This window comes from Medicago truncatula, chromosome 3 (genome assembly GCF_003473485.1).
Source record: "Medicago truncatula cultivar Jemalong A17 chromosome 3, MtrunA17r5.0-ANR, whole genome shotgun sequence".
In the NCBI taxonomy this organism is placed as follows: domain Eukaryota; kingdom Viridiplantae; phylum Streptophyta; class Magnoliopsida; order Fabales; family Fabaceae; genus Medicago; species Medicago truncatula.
Genome location: NC_053044.1, coordinates 29,489,369 through 29,510,252, shown reverse-complemented (window position 1 = coordinate 29,510,252; position 20,884 = coordinate 29,489,369). Strand labels below are relative to the sequence as shown.

The 20,884-nt window shown below is 34.5% G+C and overlaps 2 protein-coding genes and 1 long non-coding RNA gene across 3 annotated transcripts in view; 2 read left to right on the top strand and 1 right to left on the bottom strand.

Moving 5' to 3' along the window:
- Nucleotides 1-20,884, top strand: part of LOC25490950 (uncharacterized) — a 70,331-nt gene that overhangs the window by 40,689 nt on the left and 8,758 nt on the right. The window contains exons 16-18 of the mRNA XM_039831303.1: nt 144-236; nt 626-703; nt 796-927. Coding sequence (XP_039687237.1) covers nt 144-236; nt 626-703; nt 796-927 — 303 coding nt within the window. The remainder of the gene's footprint in view (nt 1-143; nt 237-625; nt 704-795; nt 928-20,884) is intronic.
- The window catches only part of LOC25490945 (probable disease resistance protein At4g27220), a 43,157-nt gene that overhangs the window by 16,892 nt on the left and 5,381 nt on the right, over nt 1-20,884 (top strand). The gene's annotated exons all lie outside the window — the stretch shown is intronic.
- On the bottom strand, nt 3,274-5,769 carry LOC120579340 (uncharacterized). Its single transcript, XR_005645138.1, has 2 exons — nt 5,692-5,769; nt 3,274-4,076 (listed from the first exon to the last, which is right to left on the bottom strand). It is a non-coding gene; the product is annotated as an uncharacterized lncRNA (long non-coding RNA).

Genomic DNA, 20,884 nt, shown 5'->3' with positions numbered 1-20,884 from the left:
TTTTATGGAGATAAAAATGAAAGAAACACCAAAAGTATAGCATGGATTTGTTGAAAATGTTACTAATGTAGTAGAGATATTCCTCTCCAAAAACTTACTTATTCAATGGTCTAAGATCACTAATGCATCTGTTCTTATTACAGGAGTTATTGAATGAACAATTAATGGATCGACAGTTCTTATTACAGACACTTGTGGAAACTGATATTACCATCAAACCTTCTCAGGAAGAAAATGTAATATAGTACCATCTCATTATGCATATCAACTTTTGTGAATTCAATTATAAAATGCTGTGATTTCGAAAGATGATGAAAAACTGCTTCCAATCACCTATGGCATTCCTGCGAGCTGACCCATATACCTACCGCAAGGCCCTGTGCGCCATATCATGTGCCTAGCGCAAGCCACAGCCCTGAAATGTGTGAAGAAACACCCAGTAACAAGCTTTTTGATCCCCTTTAAATGCTTGTTACCTTAGACAATAAGAAAACACTTTTCCGTCATTCATAGATGAGATTTTAAGGCATAAACACACCATAAAGCTAAAATTAAATATCAAAGAAAATAAAGTTTGCTTAAAAACATGTTGCAACTAATTTACATTTTCATGCAATGCATTTAGCTGGAGGGCCCTACATCAGAAATAACAGCAGCAGCAACTGTGTCCACCATTACAGAAGAAGTTGTTCCTAAACAAAAGGTATTTCCATTTCCACCTATTCTAATTGTATTCTTTTTGACACTTTAATAGAATTATACTACAATCTAAAGCATCATTTTACATTTAAGCAGGGTATCGAGATAAACGTTGAAGAAGGAAATACAGAAGCTAATGCCAATAAAATAACATCGTCAACTCAGTTAGATGTAGCAGATTCATCATCAGGCCAGTTAGTTACTTCTGTGTGTAAAACATCTTCACAGGTGAGTTTATCTTATGTAACCAACTTTTCAAACAAGTAGTGTTGTCATGTTTTTTATTCATTATTTTCCATGCGATTGGATTCATTTTATTCAAGTTTTAAACTAGTTTTTTTCGCAATTTTTGTGTTTAGTCTATTGCTTTTCAGTCTTGTATCTAAAGTTAAGGCAAACTGTAGCTCAGAAATGATTTTGTAGTCGAATTAAGCTCTTTTATTTGTGAGTTGTGATCTCAGAGGCAAGAGTTTGACCTTGTAACTTTAAGGGACAAGGTTCAAATCCCCTCATGGACGTTTGAAAATGTGTCATAAGTGTTGATCCTCCTTTCCCAATTTTAATTTTAAAAAACACGACTCTTCCTTACTTAAGTACATATTAAGACTTAAAATATGATAATATCATTTGTTGATTTGAATATATGTAGGAAGATGGTGATAGCCAAATAACCCTGACTTCTTTTTCCATTTCCACTACAGAGACCAATGACCAAGGTGAGAAAATGCTTAGAATATATTTTTTTCCATCCTTATGTTACTTCAAAATTCATCACCCTTTTAATTTTTAACTCTATTATTTTCCACATGTTGTTAAGGTTCTCATTCTTTAAAGAAAGTAAGATCAAATATTGAGGAAAATTTTACCAATGATGGTGATATAATAGTTTCCAAATCTAAACCCTCTCCTAGCATCACATCTTCTGTTGTATATCAATTTCCTCCGTTGCCTTGTAAAGGTATTTCATTGTTTGGTATTTATTTTTAATTAACTTTGTTATCTTCAAATAGGCCTAACTATTCTTTCCCATAATTTCAGAGGACCCTTCTCAAAAAGTACAAGATTTAAGTTCTTTGCTTGTCAAAAGTGAGCTTGAGCAACTAATCTCCAAGAATCATTTGGATTGTGGAAATTTTTCTTTGTTGACTGATTTCTTTGTTAAGCATCCTTCTGTCCGTTTAAAAGACACTTCACTTAGTAATAGATACAAGGGTTGTGCCTACAATTTACTAGCTGAACTATTGAAATTCCTCAAAACCCATAATGTATTGGAAGTATTAGGCTCATTCCACTCTGAATTTCTGGAGTTATTACAAGATGCGCACAGCTTTGGTTTTGATAAGGATTGGTTGGATGGTGTCGAAAGGCGGGCTTTGTTCCCTGATATACAAGTATCACAAGATGCCTTGCAGAAATTATTGGATTCCAAGCAACAGGTTACCAAGGATGTTGAAGCGTTGCGTTTGAAGATAGGCATTTTAAGTCAACAGTTGACATCCTCTGAAGCTGTTTTGGAGAGTATCATTCAACAAGAGGTGGTTTTCAGTTCCCCTATTGGCTATTAGACTATATATTTTTTTCACTTGTATTCTAGATTCTTTAAATAGGACTAAATTAGGATTTGTTGAATTTAGATTTTGTTTATGTTGATCACTCTAGGGTTCTCTTTTCCTTGTGATTTGGTGGATTGCTCTGCACTCTTTTTCCCTTACTTAGGTTTTATCCCAATCGGTTTTCCTGAGAAAAGGTTTTTAATGAGGCAGAAGTTGAGTACCCTTGAGCATTTTAACTTGGGTTTTGGTCTAGTTTCCCCAAGTGTTTATATATCTTTCACTTCTTCTTCGGATTATGTTTTCTGAGCTGTTTAATAAAAGAATTACATGAACCAATGTAATTTGTAGGTGTAACCTGGATTTTTAGGTTATTTTGGATAATATAATCCAAAAAAATTCAGTAATAGTTCAAATTATATAATTTAATCAGGAACAAAATGAGAAATTTGGATAGCGCGCAAAGAAAATCTTAGTTAGAAATACTTACTTCATTCTTCTTTGTTTTAGTAGTTCAGTTCAGTTGTGACTTACTTCATTATAATATATATCTTTTCTCAAAGATTTAAAAAAATATGTGATTTTATATACTCCCTCAAAAAAAAGAAATATGTGATTTTAATTTATGACTTTTCCTTGGTTCCAAATATTGAAACTTTACTCAATTCAGAATCTGAGACCTAATTGAGAAATGAGTTTGTCGCTCCTTTGTTCGCTCTGTCTCATCTCATCTTCGATTTTGATTTTCTGTTCTAACCATTTCTGTCTTTAATATTTAAATATTATGTAGTTTTTTTTTTGAACAAGTAAATATTAAGTAGTTGGTTAAAGAATATAAACTATTGAAGCATTTCAACTATAATGGTTCTTAAAAAAGTATTTCTACAGGTCAATGTCAATCTATTGATTCAAATTTCAATAAAAATTTCAAATGCAGAAACCACTTTTCCACAGGTCAATGTCAATCTATTGATTCAAATTTCAAGCTACGCAAAACTGAATACAATAACCATATAAAAATATCTTTGAATCAAATATGCTACTTTTCGTGCAGATGAAAACGAAACAAACACCAAAGGCCGAACATGGAATTGTTGGAAATGTTACTAATTTAGAGATACCTTCAATAGCATTCTGAAGTAATTCACAGACCATGGGATATTTCTCTCCAAATAATTACTTATTCAATGGTCTAAAGCCTTAGTAAATTGATGGAACTAATAGCTCAAGATCACTAATGTATCTGTTCTTGATAAACCAACAATATCCACCTGGAGAAACTGATACTACCATCAAACCTTCTCAAGAATATAATGTAATAATATAGTACAATCTCATTGTGCATTTTAAAGTGTTGTGAATTCAAATGATGCTGAAAAACTGCTTATATGCGCCTCACGCAAGGCCTCGTGCATCTAGCACAACAGATCAGCAGCACTGGCTGCTTTTCCCCAGATCATGAGCCTAGCGTAAGCCACATCAGTACAGAAGGCGCCTGGTGAAAAGTCTCATGCACCCAGCGCAATTCAAAGCCCCGAAATGTGTGAAATACCTAGAAACAAGCTTTTTTATCACCTTCCACATGCCTGGTGCCTTGGACAATAAGAAATTACTATTTCCAGCATTTGTACATGAGATTTTAAGGCATAATTACAATATAAAGCTAAAAATAAATATTAAAGAAAATAAATTTAGTTAACCTACTACTTGAAAATATAATGCAACTAATTTACATTTTCATGCTATGCATTCAGCTGGAGGGTTCTACATCAGAAATAACAGCAGCAGCAACTGTGTCCACCATTACAGAAACAAAGAATAAGCTACCTACACAAGAAGTTGTTCCTAAACAAAAGGCATTTCCATTTCCATGCTATTCGATTGGATTCCTAAGAATCAAGTTTTAAACTAGTTTTTGTGTAATTTTTGTGTTTAGTCTACTACTTTTAAATCTTGTATCTAAAGTTAAGGCAAGTTGTTGCTTTGAAATTATTTTGTTTTCTTCTTTTTATAAAATATGTAGTCAAATTAAGCTCTTTTATTTGTGAGTTGTGATCTCAGTGGCAAGAGTTTGACCTTCTAACTTTAAGGGACAAGGTTCAAATCCCCTCAAGGGCATTTGAAAATATGTGTCATTAGTGTCACTTTAGTTAATAATAATAATATCATCCTTTCCCAATTTTATTTTTATAAAAAACAAGACTCTTCCTGACTTAAATATACACAGTTAAATATAGTAATGTTAATCCTATACATATTAAGACTTAAGATATGATAATATCATATATTGATTGGAGTTATATTTCTGGCTGTTAGGCTTACCGACAGTTCATAATGGTAATTTTCTAGATCATCTTCAGTTTGGTGGGCTAGGGGGCTTTTCCAAAAATTCTCGCATAACCTTCAATATTATTTGGACTTCTTTGTTGTACATCATATGGAAGGAAAGGAATATGGGAGAATGTTTAACTTGTACATTAAAAAGACAAAGGGTCTTGCTAACAAATGCTTGTAGGGCACTGTATTAAGATTTCATATTAAAAACATATTCTTTAAATAAAGTCAAATTCTACAATTTTGAATATATTGAATACACAATTTTTATTTTTATTTATATAAAAGAAAAAAAAAACTTATTCCCTTCGTCTCAAATAGTCATATATTAAGGATGTAGGTATTTTGAGTTTTTTAGCTTAGAAGAAGATAGAAATGAAAATATATATTCAATCAATTTGAAAGTTTAATTACTTGTGTGAACATTTGTATGGTTTATGGAAAGAGGAAAAAAATGATAAAGCGGAGGATGAAAGTATTAAAATCAACATTACTAATCATTTTCTTAGAGTATTCATTTCAACCACTATTATAAGCAAAAATATATTTTAAAAATTAAATAATCACTTTTTCAATGAAATACACCGTTCGTGAAGTGAAGCATTGTGAATATTTTTGTCGCTATATGTAGCTTTATTCTTTCCTTTGTTAAAGTGATGGTGGATCATAAAGTTTATGTTTTGCGAGGCACATGATTAAAAATTGAAAAAGAAAAGTGTTTGTATAACATTTGCAATATTGCATATGTTAAAGCAACTAGGAGTAGTAACTTTTTACTGAAAAACAATGATAATTTATTAATAAAGAAAAACCCAAAAGAAAAAGGTGCTGTACATTGTTAAAAGAAAATCAAAAGAAATTCGTTGTCTACATATGTTGTCAAAAGAAATTCGTTGAGTGCATGAGTCAAAAAAATTCAGTTGAGTGTATAAAAAGAAAGCACCTTTTTTTTTTTTGTTGAAATAGAAAAGAAAGCACCGTTTGTTAAATTCACAATTGGCTTCTCTCTATCGATCAGTCTTCTGTTTGCAATTGGAGAAAGAAAGATTCATTGTTGTGTGAGCGTTCCCAAAAAGAGAGGTAATAAAGATTGATTGTTGCATTTCACCTTTTCTGTCCTTGTACTGATAATAATAACTCCATTGTGTAGAACATGGATTCTGATTCAATTTATGCTGCCTGCTGCTGATTTCAGAAACGGGAAACATTCTCTGTACCAATAGCGAGGTAATCATTCAATCTTATTTGGGTTAAATATGTTTTTGATCCCTATAAAATTGAGACCTTTCAAATAGCTACTTCAAATAATAACAACAGCTAAATACAAATTGAGACATTTATTTGTTGACCTACAATTCTTTTTTATCTATTAAACTACAGCTTAATTTGATCCCGATCTCCATCTTCCATTGAACTCACTTGCCTTTATGTTTTGATCATGGAAAAGAGATTTGGCCATAATTAAAAGAAAATTGTTCCTTAATTAAAAAAAAAAAAAGTGTTCTCATCCGAGTCATTCCTAGTTGGTAGTAATTTAAATTAACCATCAATTTCCTTAGTCCTTAACCTTCCCTTGAAAATCCCTTTAAGATAAACCAATCAACCCCAAAGTCTTGCTTGAACCTTGATCTAAACAGAGATCTCCACTGGAATCCAACAATCCACAATAGTCCCGCAAGCTTCCAAATCCAATTCTTCTTCTTGCATCTAACAACACTAGGATTTCTAAGTGGTTGAACAAGTTTTCTCATAACATCTTCAGCCCCCATAGCGTTCAATTATGTCCTCACAAAGATTCACTTGCCTCCGATAACATAATATTTTTTAAACATATTAAATGAAAATTATGCAATACAACATTAATTTGTACATCACGAAATTAAAATTACAAAAATTAAAATTCATAAAACATAAGATTACATAACCTAACACAAGATGATTTAACATAATCTACTCAACGTTAATTTCACTTTCAACGAACAAGTACAACGGGTCACCTGTGTTTGTTTTCCATCAAAACATGTCCTCCACTTCAATGTCTCTTTCAAGAGTCTAACAATCATACCTTAACTTCCGGTCATTGTGGACATCATCCAACGTGTAGTACGGCTCTACATGTACAATATGTTTCACCCTTTGAGTAGGATCATTTGACAAGTAGAAAAAGTAATCGAAAACATCTATTAATTTTGATAGTGTGACAAGTAGAAAAGGTAGTTGAAAACATCTATTAATTCTCATAGCGTATCAACATGATCTAACATCCAATCAGTGAACGGTTTATTTATATATCCAAATTTAATGGTGGAATGTATTACATTAGGCATTGTGAAATTGAAAGATGAAAGGAAGTATTTATAGTAGATGAAATAATATATTTTAATTACTTTATTGATAATAAATTTCAAAAATTAGAGTTAAAACACGTTATCCCAAGCAGGTCTGCGCTGACAAGACACAACCAAGGTATCTCACAACTTGAAGTTGTGCGGTATTTAAATTAAAAAAAATGGAAAATACCTCGTAACCTTGACTTGTGGGGTATTTAATAAAAAAAATAAAAAAATAAAAAAATAATGAAAGTACCTCACAACTAGAAGTTGTGGAGTATAATAAAGATAAAATTTTCGACAATTTTCAGGGTACCTTACAACTTGGAGTTGTGGAGTGTAGGGGTCTTAAAAAAAGTAAGGTATTTATGCAATTCTTTTAAAAAGTAAGGTAAATTTGTATTTTTGTAATAAAGTAGGGTAAAAAAAATTCAGTGGTGGTTATGTGTGTGAAATACACCGTTCATGAAGAATCGTGAATATTTTTGTCCCTATATGTAACATTATTGTTACCTTTATTAAAGTGATGGTCGGCCATAATGTTTATGGTTTGCAAGGCACACGATTAAAAAGTGAAAAAGAGAAAGGTGAAGACTGTACATTGTCAAAAGAAAGTGAAAAGAAATTTGTCATAAGAAATTCAGTTGACTGGTGTATGAGTCAAAAAGATCAGAAAAAAATATATTCAATAGAAGAAATTATGCCTACGGGAGCTTTGAAGAAGGAAAGAAAGTAAACCAGAATAGAGGACAGAACAAATTTCAGGAGAATCAGACGACCCCTAATGATAAAAATTTGCTTCTCCAACTCGACAATCTAGTAACAATCCGATCAATCATCGGTTTCCAAAACTCTAATTTTCGGGCATCTCTCCACCAATTGGCAACCCCAAATACACAAAAGGCAAGAAACCGACTCGACAATACAACGCCGAAGCCGCCTCAAACAACTAGGAATATGATAAATTAACTCCCGTTAGCATACTCTTGTGAAAATTCACTTTCAACCCAGAAAACTGTTAAAAAATAAGCAGAACCGCCCTTATGGATCAGACATTAGCCCAGCTCCTTGCACCAAGTAATAGTGTGTCATCTGAAAAATGAAGATGAGTAACAGTAACCCCATCCTCACGCCCCACATGGTAGCCTCTGTACAAATCCGCCGACACCAACGATCTCATCAGCACGTTAAACCCTTCAGCTGCTATCAAAAATAAAAACGACGAAAGAGGGTCTCCTTGTCGAAGCCCCTTTCAATCGAAAATTCCTTAGTAGGACTCTCATTCACCAAAACAGACGTCGTGGCTGAACCAACACAGACTAATATCCACTTCCGCCAAAGAGTAGGAAAATTCATTTTTATCATAACGGAATCCAAATAATCTAAGTCTACCGAATCGTAAGCCTTCTCGAAATCCACTTTTAATAAAAACATTTTTATTTAATAAAACATCAACATCTCCGCTCACCTCATCAACACTTATATCTGCATGTCGGTTTGAACCATCTTCAAGAGGAGTAGAACGTATGTCAGCCACTTCCTCGGCCAGAAACGCGTCCTCCCCTAAATTGCATCCCCATTCTTCTACCAAATTTATATCAAATCTGCAACCATCAATTAAAATCTCGGACGTCGTATTCAAAACCTCCAATGAAGTAGTAGAAATTAGAATACATACATAATCAATTCGACCTTTGTCTGACGTGCATTCATCAACACGGATAAACCATCCATACTCCGACACACATAATTTGAAAAAATTCGTATTCCAAGCATGAACCGGAATACCGTAAGCACGTAACCAAACACCTCTTTCATATACTGTATCCTTCTCCGACCATTTGTGAATGTAACACCCCGTTTTCCCAACATAAAAATTTCTTAAACATTTATCAGAGTAATCATCAAATAACGGGATATCACATTCTTAAAAACCTTAAAACATAGATAAATAATAATTTATCCTTCATCGACAAAACTGCAGCGGAATTAAATTCAAAACTTCATAAAGTCTTGGCACGCAGGCCTCATAAAAATATCTCATAAAATTTCAGTTAAACTTCAATAAATGAACACATAAAAGAATGAAGCATGCATAACATAAACCCCATCCTATTATGTATCAGAGAGACCTAGACGACTCAGTGAGGCAAGGCCACTCACGACAGCAAACTGCACACTAAGCTCGATCACCTGCAAGTTACTCATACGAAGAGCAACGTTTCCAAGCAGAAGGGGTGAGATTTCACAAAACAATAATATTAATCAATATAATTCAACAATTATAATTAACAACATAAACATCTTAAACATCATAGTATCATTGATAATAAAATATCAAGTAATCACTTCATTCAATCATCATAAACAACATAACATCTTTCATAAATTGACTCGACAATGAGACAATGCAACTTAGACCTCTTATATGCATGTGGTACCAATAAAGGGCATGAGCCCCCAACATCATAGTATTAATATACTTTTAAGGCATCGTGGTGAGGACAAAGCTCAAATCGTGGTGAGGACAAAGCTCCAGGGCATGAGCCCCCAACAAATGTATGCTAATGCATGAACTCAATCATCTTAAAACATCTTAATCATCATCTCATATACATCCAATAATTTGGAGTTCAACATCATCTTAATCATCTTATATAGACTCATGCAACTTAGTTAAATAACATTAGTAGTGTAACACCCCGTTTTCCCAATATACAAATTTCATAAACAATTATCAGAGTAAGAACCATAAACGGGATATCACATAGAAACGTAATCCAATAACAGTTAAATAATGATTTAACCTTCACAAATTATCTTTAACATAGCAGCGGAAAATCATAATCATAATTCGTAAAACGTTTTGGCACGCAGGCCCAACAAGTATCTCAAAAGAGTTTATCAAAACATAAGCAGTTCACGTAAAAGAATGAAGCATGTATATCATATAACCCCATCCCGTTACGTATCAGAGCGACCTAGACGACACAGTGAAGGCAAGGCCACTCACGACGGCAACTGCACACTAAGCACGATCACCTGCAAGTTACCCATACGAAGGGCAACATTTTCAAGCAGAAGGGGTGAGATTTCATAATAAAATAACATTAATCAATGTAATTGCGAATCATAAATTAACATCATAATCATTTCTTTATTAACCTTGCATAAATGCTAAACAGTTATCGCGTAATCACATATTCAAGCATTATGAACAACATAACATAATCAATAAACACTTATCACGTAATCACATATTCAATCATTATCGACAAGGCATCTTAATCATGACAATGTGACAATGCTCTTAGACTCTTTATATGCATGTGGTACCAATCGTCATCATAAGTATTAATATACTTTAATCGTGCGGAGGACAAAGCTCCTATAAAACGTGCGGAGGACAAAGCTCCTAATTTTCGTGGTGAGGACTAAGCTCAATGATATGCTATGCATGGACTCTTAATAACAAAACACGTAATCATCGTAATCAACATGCATCCAATAATTTGGAGCTAAACCTTATCATATACTTATGCACTTAGTTAAACAACGGAAGCAGCATAAACAAGTCACATATCAAGATGATATCATTATATCAATAGCACATAAATTGCATTGTTATCAAACCTTCATATCTTGCATGAATATACAATACATTAGTTCGTATTCAATTAATATCAATATAACTTAACAACTCTACAGACTGCATTAAACTTCATCATTAGGTCTCAATACCAATTAGGGGTTCACTCTTGATCAACACGTGCGACACAGATCGCACAAACACTCAGGAAACTACATTCTGGTTGTACTCGCGAGGCGAGAGTACATACTCGCCATGGCGAGTACCACTCAACTTCCAAACTAAGCTTGTTCTGGGTTCCCTCTGATCCTACATTCATTCCTAATCAATACTAGGTATGTTCAGACACTCAAAGACATCCAAGGTCCAACTAAAAGGGTCGAAACACAAAATATGACATGCACTCTGCCTAAGCTCGCGAGGCGAGAAAGGGTTGCTCGCCATGGCGAGTTGAACCAAACAACTCGCGAGGCGAAAAGGATGGGCTCGCGTGGCGAGCGATGAAGTTCGTCACTCGCGAGGCGAGGATCATCACTCGCCGTGGCGAGCGATGAACAGAGTCACGGGCAGACTAAGGGTTTTCTCGAAAATCCATCACACAACATGGTTCAAAGCCTAATTTTGATCCAATAATCCATCCTAAACATGTTCTAAGGTTAAAGGACGGTTTCAACATCAATCTAAACAAGTTTTACCGTTTGATCATCAATTTTTTTAGGGTTTTAACCTAATTCCAAAACTTTTCTAAATCAATCCTAACTTTGTCAATTAATCATCAGAATTACAACAATCAATGCTATTGAATTATTAGTCTCACCCTTACCTTGAATGAAGAAAATCGCAGCACTCTACCTTGATTCCTCTAGACTTGGCTTTTTCTCCCTTTTTCCAAAAGTTTTCACGTACAATAGTTTTCTAAGAATATTAGGTCTTCCCTATTTATATCTTTTCTTAATTACTTATCTTATCTCACTTTCTCCCCCAAAACTATCTAAAATATCAAAACAGCCCTCAACTAAATATTTTTCAAATCTTTATTTTATTTAACAATAAAATAAATTCTCTAATCTTATCAAATCCTCCAAAACTCATAACTTATCTCGTCATCAATCAAATCATCAAATCATACCAAAATCATACATATATTATATAAATATAATATAATCACCTAAACTCGATTAAATAGACAATTTAACGAAAGTGGGCGTTACAACTCTCCCCCACTTAAAAGATTTTCGTCCTCGAAAATTTACCTTAAGTAAACAACTCTGGATAAGACTCCAGCATCTTACTCTCAAGTTCCCACGTCAAGCTTTCACCAGTCGCTCCCGACCAAACGACTCTCACGAGAGGTATCTCCTTGCCTCTCAACGTCTTCACTTTACGATCATCAATCCTTACCGGTAAAGTCTCTACCGTAAGGTTGTCTCTAACTTGCACATCGTCACTTTGGATCACATGAGATGGATCCGGAACATACTTTCGAAGTTGCGACACATGGAAAACGTTGTGCAAATTCGAAAGATGCGGCGGTAAACCCACTCGGTAAGCCACCGATCCAACTCTTTCCAATATCTGATACGGACCAATGAACTTCGGGGTCAACTTCTTTGACTTCAAAGCACGTCCTACACCAGTCATAGGAGTGACTCTCAAAAACACGTGGTCTCCTTCTTGGAACTCAAGATCTTTTCTGCGCTTATCATGATAACTCTTTTGTCGACTCTGCGACGCTTTCATTTTCTCTTGGATCATCTGAACTTTCTCAGTAGTTTGCTGAACAATCTCTGGTCCTAAGACCACTCTTTCTCCTGATTCAAACCAACACAACGGAGTTCTGCATCTCCGACCATACAAAGCCTCGAACGGTGCCATTCCAATACTAGAATGGTAACTATTATTATATGTGAACTCGATCAACGGAAGATGACTATCCCAAGTTCCTCCTTGTTCAAGAACACAAATTCTCAACAAATCCTCTAGCGACTGAATTGTCCTCTCCGACTGACCATCTGTCTGTGGATGATACGCCGAACTCAATCTCAACTTCGAACCCAAGGCCTCTTGCAAACTTTTCCAAAATCTAGAAGTAAATCTTGGATCTCTATCTGACACGATGCTCGAAGGAACACCATGCAACCTCACAATCTCCTTGATATAAATCTCTGCCAACTGGGCAACAGGGAAACTAATATTAATAGGTAGAAAATGAGCTGACTTCGTCAACCTATCAACAATAACCCAAATTGCGTCGTTCCCTCTCGGAGTATTCGGCAAACTCGTCACAAAATCCATCGATATACTATCCCATTTCCATTCTGGCACGTCTAAAGGTACCATCATTCCAGCAGGTTTCTGATGCTCGACTTTCGACTTCTGACAAACTAAACAGGAATACACAAACTGTGCCACATCTCGTTTCAAACCAGACCACCAGAAAATCTTCTTTAAATCATGATACATCTTCGTAGCTCCCGGATGAATACTCAAGCTACTTCTATGACTCTCTTCAAGAATCATCTTCTTAATCTCTTCATTGTCTGGGATACAAATTCTTCCTCGGAATCTCAACACACCTTGATCATCGATTGTAAAATCACTGTCTTCAGTCTGATCTCTAGCAACCAACAAGTCCACAAACTTTACATCAACTTTCTGTGCTTCCTTGATACTTTTCAGAAATTCACTATCAATCTTCAGCATACCCAATTTCACACTCTGAGGTGACCATTCGCAAACCAAACTCATATCTCTAAACTGTTCAAGCAATTCGAACTCTCTGACCATCATGGCGGACATATGCAATGTCTTCCTACTCAAGGCATCTGCAACAACATTAGCTTTACCTGGATGATAATTCAAACCAAAGTCATAATCTTTCAACAATTCAAGCCATCTTCGCTGTCTCATATTCAATTCCTTCTGATCGAACAAATACTTCAAGCTCTTGTGATCACTAAACACTTCAAATCTCGAACCATACAAGTAATGTCTCCATATCTTCAATACAAAGACTACGGCCGCCAACTCGAGATCATGCGTAGGATAATTCTTCTCATGGATTCTCAACTGTCTTGAAGCATAAGCTACCACTTTACCTTCTTGCATAAGTACACCTCCTAAACCCAACTTGGACGCATCACAAAACACCACAAAAGGTTCATCTGACTTCGGCAAAATTAACACTGGAGCAGTCGTCAAACGCTTCTTCAATTCACCGAAACTTTTCTCACAATGGACGTCCCACACAAAAGTTTTACCTTTACAAGTCAACTGCGTTAGCGGAAGAGCTAACTTAGAAAATCCTTCAATAAACCTTCTATAGTAACCAGCTAAACCCAAGAAACTTCTAATCTCTGTAACGGACTTTGGAGTCTCCCACTGTGATACCGCTTCAACTTTAGACGGATCCAATGCAATACCATCACCATAAATAACATGGCCTAGAAAACTCACTTCTTTCAACCAGAATTCACACTTAGACAATTTGGCATAAAGTTTCTTCTCTTTCAACACTTGCAAAACAATCTTCAGATGCTCAACATGTTCTTCTTCAGTCTTGGAGTAAATCAAGATATCGTCGATGAACACAACTACGAACCGATCCAAAAATGCATGGAAGATGCGATTCATATACTCCATAAACACTCCAGGTGCATTGGTCACACCGAAAGGCATAACTTTATATTCATAGTGACCATAACGCGTTCTGAAAGCTGTCTTCTGCATATCTTCATCCTTTACTTTAATCTGGTGATATCCTGACCTCAAATCAATCTTGCTGAAAACTCGTGCACCCACTAACTGATCCATCAAATCATCAATTCTCGGAAGTGGATACCTATTCTTGATAGTTACCTTGTTCAACTGTCGATAATCAATACATAGCCTCATACTACCATCTTTCTTCTTTACTAACAAAACCGGCGCTCCCCAAGGTGAAACACTCGGTCTTACAAACTTCTTCTCAAGCAAGTCTTCCAACTGTTTCTTCAACTCAGATAACTCGGAAGCAGACATACGATAAGGTGCCATCGAGACCGGCTTCGTTCCAGGAACAAGATCAATAGAAAACTCAACTTCTCTCTCTGGAGGCACATCAGGAATCTCATCTGGAAAAACTTCAGGAAATTCACACACCATCGGTAACCTATCAATCACTGCTTGATTCTCAACAGATAAAGAAGCCATCAATGAAAACATCAATATACCATCGCGTTCCAGTTGCTTCAGCTGCTTAGTAGATAAAAACTCTGCACCACTTTCCTCTTCGACGGAAGAGAAATGTACTGACTTGCTAAAACAATTAATAAGAACGTGGTTGTACTCTAACCAGTTCATACCTAGAATCACATCCATACCACTCAAAGGTAGACAAACTAAATCCATTTCAAAATAGGTTCACAATTTTCAGTTAACATCTTAAATAGGTCTCATTACTACCTAAAGTTCCATTCCTAATCAATCCAAGCAACTCAGGTCATGACATTCTCAATTGCACTCAGTTCTGGAAGTGCTCGCGAGGCGAGAGCATCTGCTCGCCATGGCGAGTACAAGCCAGAATTCCAACTCAAGTTGTTATAAGCTAAACCAGGTTCAATCTTGTTCTAAGTCAGCATCTTATCTTTAATAAACATCTTAAGGCACTCAAAAGCATCTAAGGTTCAACTCAAAAGTCAAAAACACATAATTCAACATGCTCCCTGGTCATGCTCGCTATGACGAGTAAGGTTGCTCGCTGTGGTGAGCTACGACTGGTAACTCGCGAGGCGAAAGGAAATGGCTCGAGTGGCGAGCGATGAACTTCATCACTCGTGAGGCGAGGATCATTGCTCGCTATGGCGAGCGATGAATGTAGGCTCGGGCAGAATGCAGTTTTTTTTCTTTCAAAAAGTCATCTAATCTCATGGTTTTAAGCCTAATTTCGATTCCTTAATTCATCTTAATCATAATCTAAGGTCAAAGGACGGTTTCTACATCAATTTAACAACCTATCATCATTGTATCATCAAATTCTCCTATTAACCCTAATTTAAAAACTTTTCTAATTCAATCCTAACTTTGTTAATTGATCATCAGAATTATAAGAATTAATATTACTGAATCATTAGTCTCACCCTTACCTTAATTTGCAGAAAATCGCAGCCCTCTCTTGGTCTTCTCCCTTCTATGGCTTTTTCCTCCTTTTTCCAAAGTTTGATCGTACGTGCAATTGTTTTTCTAAAACTAGGTTTCCCCTTTTTATATCTCCTCCTAAAATCTTATCTTATTTCACTTTCTCCCCCAAAACTCTCTAAAATATCAAAACAGCCCTTAACTAAATATTTTATTTTATTTTCAAATCTTATTTTATTAAACAATAAAATAAGTCTCATATCCTTATAAAATCATCAAAACACATAACTCATCTAAAATCATCCAAATCATCTGAATCGTCAAAAATCACACATATATTATATAAATATAATATAACTCGTCTAGACTCAATTAAATAATTAATTAATAAAAAGTGGGCGTTACAGTGAATATCTGAGAAAAGCATACCAAAGAAATCGATAGCTTCATTAAAAATCTTCTATACATCTTATTGATTAAGGCAATATAGAATAACTTTATCGCTTCCCATTGGTGTCACAGCGACATTAGTGAAACCCGCATCTTTCACCCTTTCCTGAATCGACAACAAGGAGTCACATGTCACAACCTTCGCCACCATACCGGATTTCGCCCATTGTTTATGCTCCAGAACAGAACGATACTGCAAAAATGGGTGCAACACCGCTGCTTGCAATGGTACACGCACAACCGATTTCTTCCTCCGACATTGTTCCTCTTCAACACCAATCACCCTCACACCACCGTCCTCATCCACCTCAAAAGCCTTTACTCCCTTCCCCTTCTCTTCCTCTGTTACCTTCCTCAACTCTAACACCCTCACACTTCCCTGAATTTTTACTCCCTCACCGGTAACGCACACTTCAATCTACCACACCCTCACAATTTTTTCTCCCTCCACTCCTCCTCCCTCAACAGTCACGCCCGCACCATCCTTTCATCGCCTCACATTATTTTCTTCCTCTCCCTGCTGCCTCATGACAGTCTTCAGCTCTCTAACCTCCTTCACTAAATGACTACCATTCCTTGTAACCACCACAAGTTTATCATCATTGGAAGCAAACCTATCAAATATAGCCTCGCGTGCCCAAACCCTAAGGTGTCCAAACCAAACATTATTTAATTTGTGCGATAGCTTCTCAACATTCTTAACATTTGAAAACCTCACAAACCCATATACTTGTCCACAAGAATTCCGTTTCCAAGCCATAAAAATATCCGTAAAAATTCCACACACCTTAAAAACCAGCCTAAGTCGAAACACCGGAAGAAATCCTGGAATATTAGTGAAATAGAATGATACCTTATTTCCAGAAATTGAACCATTTACAATCTGCTCATATGCCTTCACCGAATCAGTCCCCAAAGAAGTATCATGAGAAAGTCGGCGCTCATGCTGTCGTGAAATCTGCCTATTGTCACCATGAAATCGGTTTTGAGTAACCCTAGAAGAACTACGATGCCGCTTCTTAGAAACCCTAGACTGTCACACCTCCTAACCACCGCCACGCTCACTCTTTCTCATTTTTACTTTTTTTTTTGGTAATAAAAAAACCAAAATATCTTAAAACAAAATTCAAAATGGAAGGCAAAAAATATGGGATAAAATAAGAAAGAACATGAAAGAGGATGAAATTCAACAAATGCTAAGTTTTATCGACAATTAAAATACTTTATTTTGTCTATGTTTAGAATAAAATGTACAATTAAAATGTGTAGACCAAAATTACTTATCACTGAGTTTAAAATAAATATTGCAAGAAAAAGCATAAGGCAATTACTTTGTCTCTCATACTTCTCTAAAACCATTTAAATTTATCGAATCGTAGTCCACGATTGCACAAAATCTATCTGAATTTACGACTCATCGTTGTTTTTTATATCGAAGTGTAATTCCTGATGAAATTATTTCAATTGTTGAAAAATTTGAGGGACATATAGATAGGGATGGGAAAAAAATCCGCACTCATGGATATCAGCGGATAAAATCCACCACGGACATTAATACCGAGTAAAATAAACGAACATTTTAACTACCCGCAGATATCCATACCCACTATTATACTGAGTAAATTACATAAATAACATTAATACCCTTCAACTTTCTAAGCAAAAATCCTAGCTATTGAGTTTGTTATTAGTTGTTACACGACTGTTCAAATCTGTATTACGCTCTTTTAAAAGGATGTGAAAGTGGTCGGGATAGTTAAAGCAAGAAACTTTAATTATGTTTTTGTTGAGGTAATGATCTTTATTGTTATTGCAATGTATGAATATTATATTTTGCGAAAAAGAATAGAAAATGCATGTGATGAATTTTTGTTTTTAAATTTCAGCTAAAAAATTTTACAATTTTTTTTTAGTTTTATAAATATTATCCATGAATATCTGTATAAACTCGCGGATACCTCAAAAGTTATGAATTATCCACTAAACAAATATCTGCGCATATATAGATAGTGTAGGAATTTTATATTTATACAACAGAATGGACGTGGATATCCCACTATCCACATCCATGAATATTCATTTACATCCTACATACATAGCAATCACCAAAATATAATTTAGAGAAACTTTAAATTTCATGTTGAAATAGTAATTAATACTCTCCATATTACGTAAGTAATATATCTATCTATAATAGGAATCTATCTAATTGAGAATAAAGAGAAGGTCCTAAGACATAACCTCCAAAATGTTAGTTATAATTTACACACACATATATTAATTGATAACAATCAATGCTTTCTCCGTTTTAAATGAGTGTCGTTTTAGTTAAAAAAAATTGTTTTAAAATGAATGTCACTTATACTTTTCAATATAGAATTATTATTTTACTTACAATTGTACTCTCTAATTAATTGTGTGTACACTACTACCAAAACATTGCACCAATAGTAAATAAGATTAGTTTAGTATAATTGTCATGTTTTTGACATCATTATTACATTTTTAATTTGTGTGTAAAAAACCTTAAAGACGGTCATTTTGAAGCTTACAATTTACTAAAAGTAGCAAGTCACATATATTATAAGGGAATGTTACATACATTAGGGAATATATATATGGTTTTGTTTTTGCTCTTCCTTTGGGATGCGACGAAAAACAAAATAAAGTTAATGGATGAAACCACAACGTTGCCTCAATTTTCGAAGCACAACTCCTTGAATTTTCCTCGTCTACAGTAAGAGTAGAAGATTAAATATTATCAAGCGATAGGTAATTCAACCACAATTATTTACGTCGTCTACAGTAAGAGTAGAAGATTCTTTATATTGACCAAAAGATATTTGTTTTGTGGAAGAGAAATGGGTGTGAGATTTCATATTTCATACATCATAATTGCAATCAAATCCGCCGACCAAACTAAGTTGATATGTGGATCAAATGGAATGAGATAATAATTAAGGGTTAGTAATAATGGGAAAATGTGTAATATACTCAATTAAAATTTGTAATGACGGAAGAAAAATGTATGGAGTTGCTTACAAACTCACGATATAGATATATACAAATGCAGTCATGTGACCATAACTTAGTTGATAAAGACATGCATTATTATATGCAGGGTCGGGGTTCAAAATCCAAACACTTCACTTATTCATTTTTAAAAAGATGAATTCTAACAACTAAACTACTTGACAAAAATGTTTTGAGAGTTGCCCGTAAGATTTTCGCTCATGCGGGGAAAATAGAACTATGTGGCATTAAAATTGATGAGATGTGAACATACCAAGTTGGGGTCTAATTTAATAAATATATAATAATATAATATAATAGATAGATAGATAAAGATATGAATATTGTCATGTTTGGTTCAACGATTATTTCAAATATTTTTAGTAAATTTTCATAAAGTATTGTTTTTGTTTTTATTTATATTTTTAATTATTATAAAATATATATTTACTAAAAGATAGTAATTGTCCGCTTTTTAACCATTTTTAAAATAGATATGGTGTAGACCTCAGGTTATATTTTGTTTTCATAGAATATTTGTTACATATTGTTGAAAAATATGTAGCATAAATAGGAGTATATTGATAAAGAAATTATTAATGCATTTTAAAATTTGAAAGAAAATCTTTCACAGAAATTTTTTGAAAGAAAAATGTCATATATTTAGGAATGGATGTAGTAATGTCTATTTAAATATAAGTTTTGTATTTTTAACTTTATTATGTTGAACTTGATTTAGATGGAGGGTTGCATGACTGAAGTTGTGAAGACTCTTGTTGAAAAATTGTTAAACAAGGGAAAAGAAAAATCACGCTATTTACTTTGCTTCACACGCATTGTTAAAGAATTCAATGAAGAAAAGGAGAAGTTGGAAGCAGAAAATGCAACTATGAAACAACGTTTTAAAGTGGCAACCGAAAAAGGTAAAGATATTCAATTTAATGCTGAATTTTGGCAAAAACAAGCTGACGGGCTCATTCAAGAGAACACTGAGACAAAACAGAGATGTTTTCTTGGATTTTGCCCTGATTGTATTTGGAGATATAAAAGGGGAGAGGAGTTGGCAACCAAGACAAAAGTGATTAAAGATCTAATAGAAAAGGCAGATAAATTTGAAAATATTGAAATTACTCGTGGTCTTCCTGGTGTTGAGCGATATTCTTCTAAGGATTACATTTCATTTGAAAGCAGAAAGTTGAAACGTAAAGAGCTTTTGGATGCACTAAAAGATGACAGCAACTATATGGTTGGATTGCATGGAATGGGGGGTTCTGGTAAAACTACATTGGCAAAAGAAGTGGGTAAACAACTGAAGACATTGAAGCATTTCAATTATGTTATCGATACGACTGTGTCATCTAATCTTAATATAAAAAAGATTCAAGATGATATTGCCGGATCCTTAGGACTGGATTTGGAAAACAAAAATGAATCAGATCGACCTAAAAGTTTGTGGAACAGATTAACCAATGGTGATAAAATTCTTGTGATATTGGATGATGTCTGGAAAAATATCAATTTTGATGAGATAGGGCTTCCAAATAGCGATAATCGTAAAGGATGCAAAGTTCTTGTAACCACACGCGAATTGGGGGTATGCGAACAAATGGAATGTGGAAAGACAATTCAACTACAACACTTAACTGAAGAAGATGCATTGATCATGTTCAAAATGTATGCCAAACTAACCAATATTTCCGACATAAGTATTCTTGATAAGGTACGTGAAATCGTAGCTTTATGCAAAGGATTACCAGTTGCAATTGTTACTATCGCCAGAAGTTTGAAGGGAAAAAAACATCGTG